The sequence below is a fragment of the Polypterus senegalus genome, chromosome 3 (genome assembly GCF_016835505.1).
Source record: "Polypterus senegalus isolate Bchr_013 chromosome 3, ASM1683550v1, whole genome shotgun sequence".
In the NCBI taxonomy this organism is placed as follows: Eukaryota; Metazoa; Chordata; class Cladistia; order Polypteriformes; family Polypteridae; genus Polypterus; species Polypterus senegalus.
Window position 1 is genome coordinate 225,264,566 of NC_053156.1, and position 13,533 is coordinate 225,278,098.

Sequence of the window (13,533 nt, forward strand, 5' to 3'; positions counted from 1 at the left end):
AAAGTACAAGACAACACAATGAAGAAAAACAACGGAATGTGCTGTCTTTCTGAATATGACTTTATAAATTTTGACTTGAGATATCTATTAGTTCTCAGCTTTGAGAAGGTTCAGATTAATTATTTGCCATTCGTTTTTTTGCTAATGCTGGCCACACAGTTCGGATATCATTAGGGAAACTGCAATAAGTACATAATATCCTTCCTATTCTCCATTCCTAAGTTCAATCATCCACGTAGGGCACAATGATGGAAGACATCTGTACATGGTCTGTGCTCAGCCACAGCTAAGGCTCAGATAACCAAGATTGTTAAATAGACTTGGAAAGACAAGCTACACTGTCATTTACTGTCATTCAGTTGAGCATTTTAGCTTGTGATGACATACTATTTAATTATGTTTTTTAATAAAAATTTGAAAACGTATGTAAACATGTAAACATTTTCTCTTTTTTTTATCAGTCTTATCATTGTACCAAATCTAATGTAAGTTGGACAATACCTTCACTGGTTTGTGTTTTCACCAGTTAATATTATATAATATGTTTTAATTTTCAAAATTTAGGAAATATGAATGTGTTAAGGGTTTAATAAAATGAGGGCAAGTTGCCTGAAAAAATAATTTCAAGATTGATAGTTTTAAGAAATCCTGGAAGGAGTTTTGACAAAAATAGGATAATCACAGAAGGCCCTGGCCACATGTTCTCAATAGAGAAAACGTGAAAGAAATAAAAGCAAAACAAAAGTTATCACCATTATGAAAGTTAATTCAGAAGGACACATAACTTACCTTTGTAGTTTAAGTGGTAAATGTATTAAAAATATTTTAAATGATATAAAAAATGTTCACATGCTTTTAGAATTCACAAATTGAAAACCTTTCAATTTAGAAAAATGCTAGCAGTCTGCAAAAAAGTATAATTTACCAAATTTGTGTGATTTAGCTAAAACAAATATTCATCTTTATTAGATCTATATGTTACTTCAGATTCATTACAGGTAGTTTGATTTATATGTCCTTTTAATTTAATAATGGTTAATATTTTACAATGATTAGCTTTATTTATTTACCTATTTCTGTATATTAATGTGTAGCCAGTATACTGTACATTTTTCCAAGAAATCTAACAAGCAAGTTTTTATCTTTGCATGTTCCAAATGCATGAGCTTTAGCTGACTCTAAACTGGATGAGCAGGTCAGAAAATGAATGGACTGGAAAGTAAATGGCTGTGTGATTGGATAGTTTAGTATTGTTGCATTTGTGTGTATACACATTTCTCAAATTCATCACTTCCTAACATAATATTTAAAAATCGTGGGACAACCTATAATGTCTGACAGAAATGAATGTATAATGGTATCCTGTGTCATACATTCTTATGATTTCAAGCTACATTACAGGGTGAGTGAAAATTATGTTAACACTAATGGTACTGCTCTGTATATACTTGTACAGTATACAATTTTTGTGGACAATTTATGTGTCACATATCGTACATGCGTTGAACATGATGGCGAACAGGTTGAGACATTCCTGTAAATCATCTTGCACATATGAAGTGTGTTTTGTGAATAAATTGTTTCCGTCATTCAAATGTTAACATAATTTTGACTCACCCTGTATTTTGTAAGTCAAATAAATGTGAAAATAAATAACCAATTCAAAGCTCTTTCAAATGTTTAAACTGAATATTAAAGCATTCATTTTAGTACAGTTGGTTATAAAATATCCCTGGAAGTACACAATTACAGTATAAAATTGCACCACTGAATAGTGACTTTATGACCCTAGTTTAAGAATTTGAGAGACTGTTAGGTTCTTAACTATATCCATATATATCCCTGTGTGACAATATGAAACTCTTTTAGCCTACCTTTGTAAACATTGTAGAAATACATTATTGGTGAAAAAAATGGAACCTCATAATATTGAGCTGCCATAATTATCTTTTACATGGTCTTTATGTATTATTTATGTACAACCTGTTCAGGATGTTACTGCCAAGTCTTGATATTAACAGAACAGTGAAAATGCAGTATTCCTTATTTGATATATTTGCATAGGGTTCATGTTGCATATTGGAACGTCTTCAACACTCTGTTACTGACTTGCAATGCTGTGCTTTTTCAGCAGCACTCCAGAATGCTTGTCTACACTGCTTACACCTTGTAAACATATCACAAAATTAAAATACTTTGTGATTTTGTAGTTGTGCTTGACCTACAGTGACTATAAAAAGTATACATCCCCTTGGAAGACTACACATTTTATTGTTATACAACATCGAATTACAGAGGATTTAATTTTGCTTTTTTAACATTGATCAACAGAAAAAGACTCTTTAATGTCAAAATGAAAACAGATCTCTGCAAAGTGGTCTAAAATAATTATAAATATCAAACACAAAATAACTAATTGCATTAAGTATTCACCTCCATCAAGTTAGTATTTAATGGATGCAACTTTGGCATTAATGACAGCCTTAAGTCTTTGTGGATATACTTTTATCCAGTTTGCACATCTGAACACCACAATTTTTTCCTATGCTTCTTTGCAAAAATGTTCAAGCTCTGTGGGCTTGCATGATGATAATGAATGAACAGTCTTTTTCAAGTTCAGCCACAAATTCAAATAGGATTGAGAACTGAATTCAGACTCGGCCGCTCCAGGACATTGGCATCATTGTTTTTAGCCCATACCTGTGTAGCTTTGATTTTACCCCTTTGATCATTGTCTTGCTGAAAAAAAAATCTCATACTGTGCAAGTTTCCTGCAGACTGCATCAAGTTTTCTTCCAAGAGTACCCTGTATCTGGCTGCATTCATCTTATCCTTTACCATCACACACTTTCTAGGACCTGCTTCAGAGAAGCATCCCCACAAAATAATGCTACGTCCACCATGCTTCAAGGTGGTATGGTGTGCTTTTGAATTGTGCAGTGTTTGGCTTATCTCAAACATGGCATTTAGTTTGATTGGCAGCTGGTTTCAGCCTCCCCCATAAGACTTCTGGCAAACTGTGATGTAGTTTTCATGTGCAGATTTTTTTTTCTCTTCGATGTCATCCATTCTAGCCTGTGCTACCCACTCCTCACTAGTCTACTTCCACAATCACCGAGTGGTTGAAGACAGCCTGCCCTAGGCAGGTGTACAGCTGTGCCATACTCTTTCCATTTCCTACTGATTGACTTAACTGTACTTTGATATTTTCGTACATTCATCCTGACCTGTGCTTGGAGTGTTCTTTTTTCTTTATTGTGTAGTTCAGGCCATGATATTGGTTCTCCTCAAGATGGATTTTCTTCTTAGCATTTATGATGTCCCACATTTCACGTTAAGGTTTATTTTGCCACCTACTAATTACAGCACTGATTCCTATATCCACCGTTTTTTTAATTGCCTTTTTTAACAAGAATATCCGCCATTTCATTAATCAAAAACACCAATGTGTGCAAGTACCCAACAAAATTGGACCACTATAATCCAGACATTTCAATCTGTACAACAAGAATTAAAACTCCAGTAAGAATTATGCCAAAAGGATTTAAATGACATTAGACACTAATTGGAACTTTCGACCCATCTATATGTATTTGTAGATATGAATGATATCTCTGGTGTAAATAACACTTTTTTCTGTATTCATAATTCCAGTATGTCTGTAGTTTATGACTTTTTGCATCAAATGAAAGTCATTTTCAAGTTTTGGAACTTTCCACCACACAATGGAGATACCTGACAAAGTCACTGATGGGCTATAATTCATGTCATCAATTTTGTATTCCTTAAATGATACCGCCAAAGCAATTTTCAACAGTTTAACAATATTCTCAACAACTCTTTATTACTGATTGAGTTCAACATTGTTCTTTAAATCCTTGTAAATATATCCAGTATGTTAAATACATTTACTTTCACCCTTACTTGAAAGATAACTTGCCCATTTCATCCTGCAAGGCATTAATAATAATTTTCTTACAACAGCTGCTTGAGTTACGTCTAATCTATTTTTCTGGCAAGATGTAATTAAGAAGAAGGGACTGAAGTTGCCTCAAAAGCTTGCATATTGTAATATTTTTAGTTCGCCAATAAAAGGTGTAATTTTGCTTGACTTTTTATTACATCCATAATGGCTAACACGGTACAACACCCTTGTACTTCTAATCTTTTTAAAACTGTTTTAGTTACTTTCTCATATATCATAAATCTATTAAATGGATTTACTTTATTTAAGGCCCAATATGCTGTCATTAGTCCTCTAGTGGATCCCCAGTTGTAACCATCCATCCATCCATTTTCCAACCCGCTGAATCAGAACACAGGGTCATGGGGGTATGCTGGAGCCAATCCCAGCCAACACATGGCACAAGGCAGGAACCAATCCCGGGCAGGGTGCCAATCCACCGCAGGACACACACCAAGCACACACTAGGGCCAATTTAGTATCGCCAATCCACCTAACCTGCATGTCTTTGGACTGTGGGAGGAAACCGGAGCGCCTGGAGGAAACCCACGCAGACACGGGGAGAACGTGCAAACTCCACGCAGGGAGGACCCGGGAAGCGAACCCAGTTGTAACCAGCTACAGTATTTGTTAGGTTGAGGACTTGCTTACATTTACAGTATCTACCGATTACCTTATATGAATCCTCCAAGATATTCTTGTATCAAACCATAGGCCTAGATACTTAAAGACTGGAACATTAGATAAAGCCTGTCCACATAAGCAAAAACATCTATTACTTATACTCTTCTTTCAGGTAAAAAAAAAAATAAAAAATACCGATTTAGACACAGAATATTTAAATCCCCAATCCAGTGATTAGTTTCCTGTCACTTGTGATATCCGTTGTACAACCTGTACCACATACTTAACATTATGGTCTCTCTTCCACATGACCCCATCATCTGCATATAATGCCAATCCTAATGGTTCAAAAATATCATTAACCATGCGTAATATTAAACAATACTGGGCTGACATCATTACTTGCTCCTCTTAGATACAAGTGCATTTATACTACAATCAACTGAAACCCCTCGACTACCTCTAGGTGATATTCACTGAAACATTTGAGTGACTTTTAAAATCAACTGGCTGCATCAATGTCATTTTTGGTGGTGAATACTTGATCAATCAATTTTTATAATTGTAATTAATTTAGACCCCTTTGCAGGGATCTGTTTTTAGTTTGATATTAAAGTGTCTTTTTTGTTGATAGTCAAACAAGTAAAATCCATTTTGATTCAATATTATGTTACAATAAAATGTAAAAACTTCCAAGGGTGTAAATGTCCTTTATAGGCACTATATACAGCACCTCTTGTTGCTTTGTCGATCAGCATTGTTGTGTTTTGAAAGGTAGAATTTTATGCCATAGTTTTACTAGGTTTATACAGCTCCATTTGACACATTCTATGCAAAATCAGCCCAATTATAAGTCCTTCTATTGTGTATGTAAATTTCTTGAATTTACTGCATTTAATTTCTAATATGGTATTGATTGTTGTTCAGTTTTGATAGTGTATTGTAATCTTGTTAGCTTTGTAAATCATATTGTGATGTAGCATGCTGGTAATTTGGCTATGTAATTATAAGGCTGAAATACTACATTATGTTGTTTTATATAAAAAGGTGCTATATAAAAGGTACAAATCATAACTTGTTAAAGAATATATGTTAAGACGGCATCTGCAGAAAAATCTACTATTATTTTATAGTTATATATGTTCACCTTTTACAGAAAAACATTTAAGAGGGAGAAAGAGGCCTTCTCCAGGTGAAGATGATGAAGCTTTTGGGTAAAGACAAGCAATACATTTATATGCAAAAACAAATGTTTCATTATTTAAATATTTACAATCAATGTATACCTTATATTCTTCCCATTAAAAGCGGAGATGTAGCAGTCATGCTTGAAAAATTTGGAGGTAAGTTAATATAGTCTGCATATTTAAAATTAGAAAAATAGTAGCACAGAGGAAAATTTTCTGTATTCAACTCTGTTTTTAGCTGACATAAGCAAAGCTCTTCAGGCAAAAAGAAAACGCATAGAAATGTGCACAAAATCTTCATTAGAAAACAGAAACCATAAAATTGAACAGATCTGGAATACACAAAAAAATGACAGGTAAATTTTTTTTTTTTAAAAACTAAAGATTTTTTTAGTAGAATTTAAATTGTGTTTCAGGCATTTGACATGAAAATATAGTTAAGATTTAACATTTGAATATATTTTATTTGTTTAGCTTGTGTAGCATCTATTAAGAGTTAACAAGTAAAAAGAACTACAGTAGGTTTAGAGGGAGTATTAAGCCTTATTAGTATCACAGTAAACGTTTGGGAACCTCTCTTAATTCTTTGGATTTTTGTTTATCATTGACTGAGCTTTCAAACTAGCAACTTCCTTTTAATATATGACATGCCTTATGGAAACAGTAGTATTTCAGCAGTGACATTAAGTTTACTGGTTTAACAGAAAATATGCAATATGCATTATTACAAAATTAGACAGGTGCATAAATTTGGGCACCCCAACATATTACATCAATACTTAGTTGAGCCTCCTTTTGCAAATATAACAGCCGGTAGACGCCTCCTATATCCTTTGATGAACCTCTGGATTCTGGATGGAGGTATTTTTGACCATTCTTCCATACGAACTCTCTCCAGTTCAGTTAAATTTGATGGCTGCCAAGCACGGACAGCCTCCTTCAAATTATCCCATAGATTTGTGATGATATTCAAGTGAGGGGACTGTGACAGCCATTCCAGAACATTGTACTTCCCCCTCTGCATGAATGCCTTTGTAGATTTTGAACTGTGTTTTGGGTCATTGTCTTGTTGGAATATTCAACCCCTGCGTAACTTCAACTTTGTGACTGATGCTTGATCATCCTGAAGAATTTGTTGATATTGGGTTGAATTCATCCGACCCTCGACTTTAACAAGAGCCCCAATCCCTGAACTAGCCACACAGCATGATGGAACCTCCACCAAATTTGACAGTAGGTAGCATGTGGTTTTTTTGGAATGCGGTGTTCTTCTTCCGCCATGTAAAGCACTTTTTGTTATGAACAAATAACTCAATTTTTGTCTCATCAGTCCAAAGCACTTTATTCCAAAATTAATCTGGCTTGTCTAAATGAGCATTTGCATACAACAAGCGACTCTGTTGGTGGTGTGAGTGCAGAAAGGGCTTCTTTCTCATCACCCTTCCATACAGATGTTCTTTGTGCAAATTGCACTGAATTGTAGAACGATGTACAGATACACTATCTGCAGTGAGATATTCTTGCAGGTCTTTGGAGGTGTTCTGTGAGTTGTCTGTAACCATTCTCATAATTCTGCGCATATGCCGCCCCTGTATTTTTCTTGGCCTGCCAGACCAGGGTTTAACAGCAACTGTGCCTGTGGCCTTCCATTTCCTGATTACATTCCTTACAGTTGAAACTGACAGTTTAAACTTCTGAGATAGCTTTGTTTTCAGATCTTTTGAGAGTTGCTTTGAGGATCCCATGCTGTCACTCTTCAGAAGAGAGTCAAAGGGATGCACAACTTGCAATTGACCACCTTAAACACCTTTTCTCATGATTGGACACGCCTGTCCATGAAGTTCAAGGCTTAACAAGCTAATCCAACCAATTTGGTATGGCAAGTAATAAGTATTGAACAGTTACATGCATTCAAATCAGCTAAATTACAAGGGTACCCACATTTTTGCACAGCCAGTTTTTCACATTGGATTTAATTTCATACAACTAAATACTGCTTCACTAAAAATCTTTGTTCGGAAAACACCCCAGTACTCATATGGTCCTAGGAAATGAAAGACATACCACTGTTATCTTTTTTCTTGAAAGTAGAATAAATTATTATGCAGGCTGAGAGGGGTTCCCAAACTTTTTCATATGACGGTATTTTATTTCCTTTCTACATAAAGGAAGAAACTGAATGATGAGTACAACAAGCAGTTTGAAGCAATCTTTCAGCAGTGGGAGAATGATATCCAGAAATCGAAAGATCAAGAAGACAAGCTGGGAGTAAGTGATTTAAATAGAAGTGTAAGGGAGTTAAGACATGCACTCTTTGAAAATTTTAATTAAGAACATGCCAAACAAACATTACATATATAAATGAATTAGTTAAAATAAAGGCCTACTTATACATTTTAGGAAAACAGAAAGTGGGTTATAACAAAATGTATGTACCATATTTTTACTTTCTTATGTCATTTTCATCATGCTTTCTCCTACATTTCTGGCTAATTAAATTAAGCCTTAATTTTACATAACTAATAAATTATTTATGTTTGGCCTCAGAACTTGTACAGACAACAACAGAAACTGTTTCAGCAAATGAGGGTGGTACAGGGCCAGAGAGTGAAGACTTTGAAACAGCTCATGGACCAGTTTTTGAAGGTGTTCATTGTTTATTCACTATAGTTATAGTGAAACTGTTTTTTTTCCCCTCTCCACTGCTGTATTATACTGTCTGCTGAATTATAAAAATCAGATCCAGACAAAAAAAACAGTATGAAAGCTTAGTAAAGTTTTCAAAAATTTAAAATACTTTTATTATAATATGTGTAATTCTGCTAGAACTTGTTTCATGCGGCAAGACATTCTGAGGTATGTGTGCTCTTGGTAATGCATATATAAGCTGATAACAATACAATGATAATAATAATCTTATAATTTACTCTAGAGCTTGGAAGAACTGGAGCAAGCTCATTCTGCACAACATTCATCTGTACAAAATGAACTTCGTAAAGAGATGGCTCTTTTTCAGAAGAAGATTTTAATGGAAACGGTAAGGTGTTTTATAGTTTGAATAGAATTGTTTTTTAATAATTAAGCTGTATTAATGCATAATATGTTGAGACCTGTTCTAAGATTACTGTGGTGGGCTGGCACCCTGCCTGGGGTTTGTTTCCTGCCTTGCGCCCTGTGTTGGCTGGGATTGGCTCCAGCAGACCCCCGTGACCCTGTAGTTAGGATGTAGCGGGTTGGATAATGGATGCATGGATAAATTAGAATATACAGTAATCCCTTGCTATGTCGCGCTTCGACTTTCGCGGCTTCACTCTATCGTGATTTTTTTCTCATACACGCTTACGTCACTACGCATGCGCTTTCTGAGAATTTTTATCTAAGCCCTACGATGGCTCCTAAACGTGCTGCTTTGTCTAAGCCTTCTGAGAATTAAACTAAGCGGCGGAGGAAGATGCTTACTATCCTGAAGAAGGTGAAACTCTTGTATATGATTAAAGATGGCAATACCTACAAAAGCCTCCTCACGCATATGAAAAGACAGCGTCAGCAACTGCCTATCAAGATGTTCTTCAGCCGCGCAACCCAGACACCCACTGCCTACTCCTAGTACTCCTTCAGCGGATGAAGACAACAACGCACCTGCTGAAGATACTGCACCACTTCTGCAGATTCTCCTACTGAGGTCGTGCCTTCATAGGTTAGTGGTTGTGTGCAATTAAATGTACAGTACAATAATCTACTATAGAAAAGCGTTCGGGATTGTCCTTCCGTCCCATGAGTGCAAAGCGTAGCGGTATTCTGCTTATTACAGACTTACTACTTGCGGCTTGAGGGACGAAGCGCGCGATGTGAGCAGAGTTCTGGTGCTCTCATCGTTCCCTTGCTTTTGTGTGCGATGCGCTGGAAAAATAGAAAAAATTATGTCTCTGGAAATAATTAATGTTGATGGAGTACAAATGCCTCACCGCGTAGTAAATATCAGGGGAGATGGTGCTTGCTTATTCTCATCTATAGCTTATTTAGTGCATGAAACTCCGTCTTTAGCGGTACAGATTCGGGCTGACATTGTACAAGTTTAGACAGGCACTTGAGGGGATAAAAAAGATGTTATGAATGGACACTTTGATGTTCTCATTCTCTACACTTACATGCCTGATGTACACATGGAGCGCACAATAATTGAAGATAAAAGTCGGTCGCCTGAAAAGGCGAGTGCGCCTAGTAATATGATATTTGTAACGTCTAATATGTCTTATTTTCTCTTATTTTGTCTAATATATTGAGTAATACGAGTGTAATGGTGACTAAAGGGTGTTGTTTCATGTCTAGAGGGCTCTAATAATGTTAAAAAACATATTTAGAAGGTCGTAAACAGGTTTTCTATACTCTGCGAAAATATTTGATTTATAAATAAAGAATCCTACTTCGTGAAAATTCATTTATCACGGTAGAGTCTGGAACGGATTAACCGCGATAAACGAGGGTTCACTGTAGTGACAAAATGTGCAAATCGTTGGTGCAGGTAAAGATTTGTACTGTATTTGTACTGTAAATGCACGTCCCTCAGTCAGTTTCCTGCAACTTATTAGCTGCCTTTAACAATGTTAAAATGTTATTTTTTAGATTTTTTTAATTATGCAATATTTTTCTTTCATGCATTCAGTGTGTTAACTGTTTTGCCTATCATTTGTGTTTTAACTACAGCAACAACAAGAAATGGCAAATGTGAGAAAATCTCTACAATCCATGTTGTTGTAAGGCTTTCAAGACTGCAAGCATGAAGAACATTTATAATTTACCAATTTTTTCTGGTCAAAGTAATTATTTTCATAAACTGTTTTTTTTCTAATTTGTTATTTACCATAGTACCTTTCATTTCTGTATTACTGAACAAAGATTCAGTCATGTACTATAGAACGAGGTTTGTTAGTTATTGAAAATTTGTCAGGGTGAACCACTTAAATATATGCATTCCAGGTTTTGTATTAGCTAACAAAAAAGTGCAACATAATTGGCATTCTTGTTTATAAATGCATTCTTCTTACAAAACAAAATAAAAGCATCTGTTATAAATATAGTATTCTTTATTTTACATAGGCTCGTTTTATTTTTAAAATGAAATGTCTTAACAGAAAGAATGTTACAATTAGGCAAAGAGAACTAACAAAAATAAATCAAATAACATAACTGAGGCTTTTATTAAGATGGACTGCAAAACAAGAAGCGGAACTTTATTCAGTACTTTGTTTAATTACTAATGCCATTATATGGAGAGAAACATCTTGGCGCTCATCAGCAGTATCTCTCTCCATTTCTGATCTATAATACTGTATAGCACATTTCTGACTCCCCATCTCTGCATCAAAATTTAAACAGGATATTATACTGTAAGTCAGCAGAAATAAGTTACACTTTTTATGCAGCACTGGAGTGTTACCTACCAACACATTATTTTTGTACCTGAGAATTTTGATAAAAAGCAGTTGTTAACCTTTTTATAGGTTTTCTTCTAGCAAGCCTTTTGAATTCCATTTAATCTAGAATTACGTAAAAAAGGCAACATTTTGTTTAAAACTTTTTACTTGGCAAGGACAAAAAGTAAAGACACCTAAAACACAGTACAGGTATTACGTAGTCATATATGTATGCTCAAATTTCTTCACAACATCCTTTAATTCTCACTCTCTCTCAAAATATTTGACATGGTAAAATCTATAGTCTGAAATGAAACAATCATCTGTGCTTTCTGAAGTTTTAAACCTTTTAAAAGTCACAGAAAAAGTTACAAAAATTAAAGGCATTCAATTAAATATTAAAGTAAGAACTTAAAAGATGAAAACATCTGGAAAGAAGCAATAAAATGTCATTCAAAAATTGACCCAATGTCAGATAAAGGACTACTACATTAATTCAGGCCAATAAATTAATTGGGCTAAGGCAAAGAAAACAAGGCAATCACTTATCCAAGCCAACCATTCATAATCAATTAACAGGCAAACTCACTAGGACTTTGTGTTAGGCAGTCAATCATTTAGAAAACAAAGAAGCCTTTTTAAGTAAATACTGGTTACAGCACGTTAATAAAACTAAATTTAAAATTACACATGATTTTATGTATGTATATGTATGTATATATAAATACAAGCATAAACATATATACACACACACATACATGTGAAAAAATAACCAAAATCTAATTAAACTGACTAAGTATGAGGAGAGCAATTTGTTCTGTCAAGATTCAGACTATCCAAGATCATTCTTGAGGTATTCGATTAACCAGCAGACACATTTTTTTTTATGATTCCCAAAGTTTCACTGAAACTTGCGATAAGCAGAAGTACTAACTGAAGCAATATAAGACACAGAAAACACATACACTAATGGATTTTTTTTTTAATCCTAAAAAAAAGATTTTTTTTTCATCCAGAAGAAAGTAATATTTATTATCATTTTAACCTGCCAGTACCAGTTCTCTCTCATACATTTTGTCGAAGAACAATCACCATTTTTTACATAAAACTAAAAATCAATGTTAACTATTTCTAAACTGCTTGTAATCTAGAAAGGGGAACACACTCATTAATTACATTAGATGGGGGGAAATGGTTGTATAAATATTTTTACTGATTATCAATCTTTCTTCATTACACACATATGACTAAATAAACATTGGCAAAGTTCATTAAATGTTGAAAGAATTTCAATTTATAATCCTGATGTTCCTTAATGAAAAACAACAATGTATAGCTTGAGAACATTAAAGTCAAAAATTGAGCAACAAAATAAAATTACTCAACAACCACATAATGAATCTCTCTTGTATTATCAGCCAAAGGTGCACAATGACCATTCAGCTTCTCTCCTTCAGTGTTAAAAGAACTCCAAAAAACTTGAGATACATACTGTTAAATATGAAAGAAAAATACTTATAGCAAAATGCATACTGTATTTACACGGAGTTAAAACTTGCAACCCAAATATATTTGGATTAAAAAATACGGTTACTTTTAAATATTCTATGCTTTGTTGAAGATTAAAAAAAAAAACACACACACACTCACACAAGGGCATGCCAATTTTAAGACATTTTTTCCTATGTAATGAGTCATTTTAAATTAGCAAATAAATTTGTACTTAACAAAAACAAGCTACAATACAACTTAACCACTGATTAAATGGTGAATGTAGAAAAAGGTTACACTGAGTGCTGCCTGAAAACAAGGGCTTCAACAGAAGATACAAGGGCGCCACCAGTGTCTTCTTTACGTTTGTTTCTCTTTGCTCATTTAAAGGTTTTGTGTGTGATGAATATTTAGGGAATAAACACCATAAAACTGGAGGGATGTGGTAATGGTGAGAAGAGAATTGTCCACTTTTTCTTCCTTAAAAAAAAAAGGAGTGCTAGTAAATGATATGACAACATTGAAACTGCAATACGTTGCATGACAGTAACTGAATCTTTTTTTGTTTTGTTTTCTTCTCACAGTTACCAGAATCTTCCATTTTCATACATTACATTCATAAGAAAAAGATTTCCAGTTTTGTAATAAAGAACAACAATGGACTAGTGGTGGTTGTGGCCTTGATTGCTGAGTAAAGCTGGTGGCTTTATCTTGAATACAGAAATATTGAGATGAGAGGCAATCTGATTGCAGACACTGATACAGTAACGGGCAAGATCAAAGAAATTGAAGATCTGCAAAAGAACAATAATAACATTACTTTACCTTTTAAAAATTGGATCTCAGACTATTT

At 34.3% G+C, this 13,533-nt stretch overlaps 2 protein-coding genes across 2 annotated transcripts in view; one reads left to right on the plus strand and one right to left on the minus strand.

The window, feature by feature from the left end:
- The first annotated feature begins 5,912 nt into the window (after positions 1-5,912).
- On the plus strand, positions 5,913-10,546 carry sycp3 (synaptonemal complex protein 3). Its single transcript, XM_039748621.1, has 6 exons — positions 5,913-5,931; positions 6,014-6,131; positions 7,944-8,043; positions 8,323-8,421; positions 8,708-8,812; positions 10,480-10,546. Exons 1-6 carry the CDS (start codon positions 5,913-5,915, stop codon positions 10,531-10,533), a joined length of 495 nt encoding a protein of 164 aa, XP_039604555.1. The 3' UTR covers positions 10,534-10,546.
- A 293-nt stretch (positions 10,547-10,839) lies between these two features.
- Positions 10,840-13,533, minus strand: part of cept1b (choline/ethanolamine phosphotransferase 1b) — a 121,867-nt gene continuing 119,173 nt past the window's right edge. Inside the window, exon 9 of the mRNA XM_039748620.1 lies at positions 10,840-13,474. Within this exon, the coding sequence (XP_039604554.1) occupies positions 13,343-13,474 (132 nt within the window). The 3' untranslated portion in view covers positions 10,840-13,342. The remainder of the gene's footprint in view (positions 13,475-13,533) is intronic.

What these genes read in the sequence shown, in the direction of transcription:
- sycp3 (XM_039748621.1), top strand. An exon ending in ATCAAGAAGACAAGCTGGGA is followed by an intron (nt 8,044 to 8,322) that starts GTAAGTGATTTA and finishes GTTTGGCCTCAG; the next exon opens with AACTTGTACAGACAACAACA. An exon ending in TCATGGACCAGTTTTTGAAG is followed by an intron (nt 8,422 to 8,707) that starts GTGTTCATTGTT and finishes AATTTACTCTAG; the next exon opens with AGCTTGGAAGAACTGGAGCA.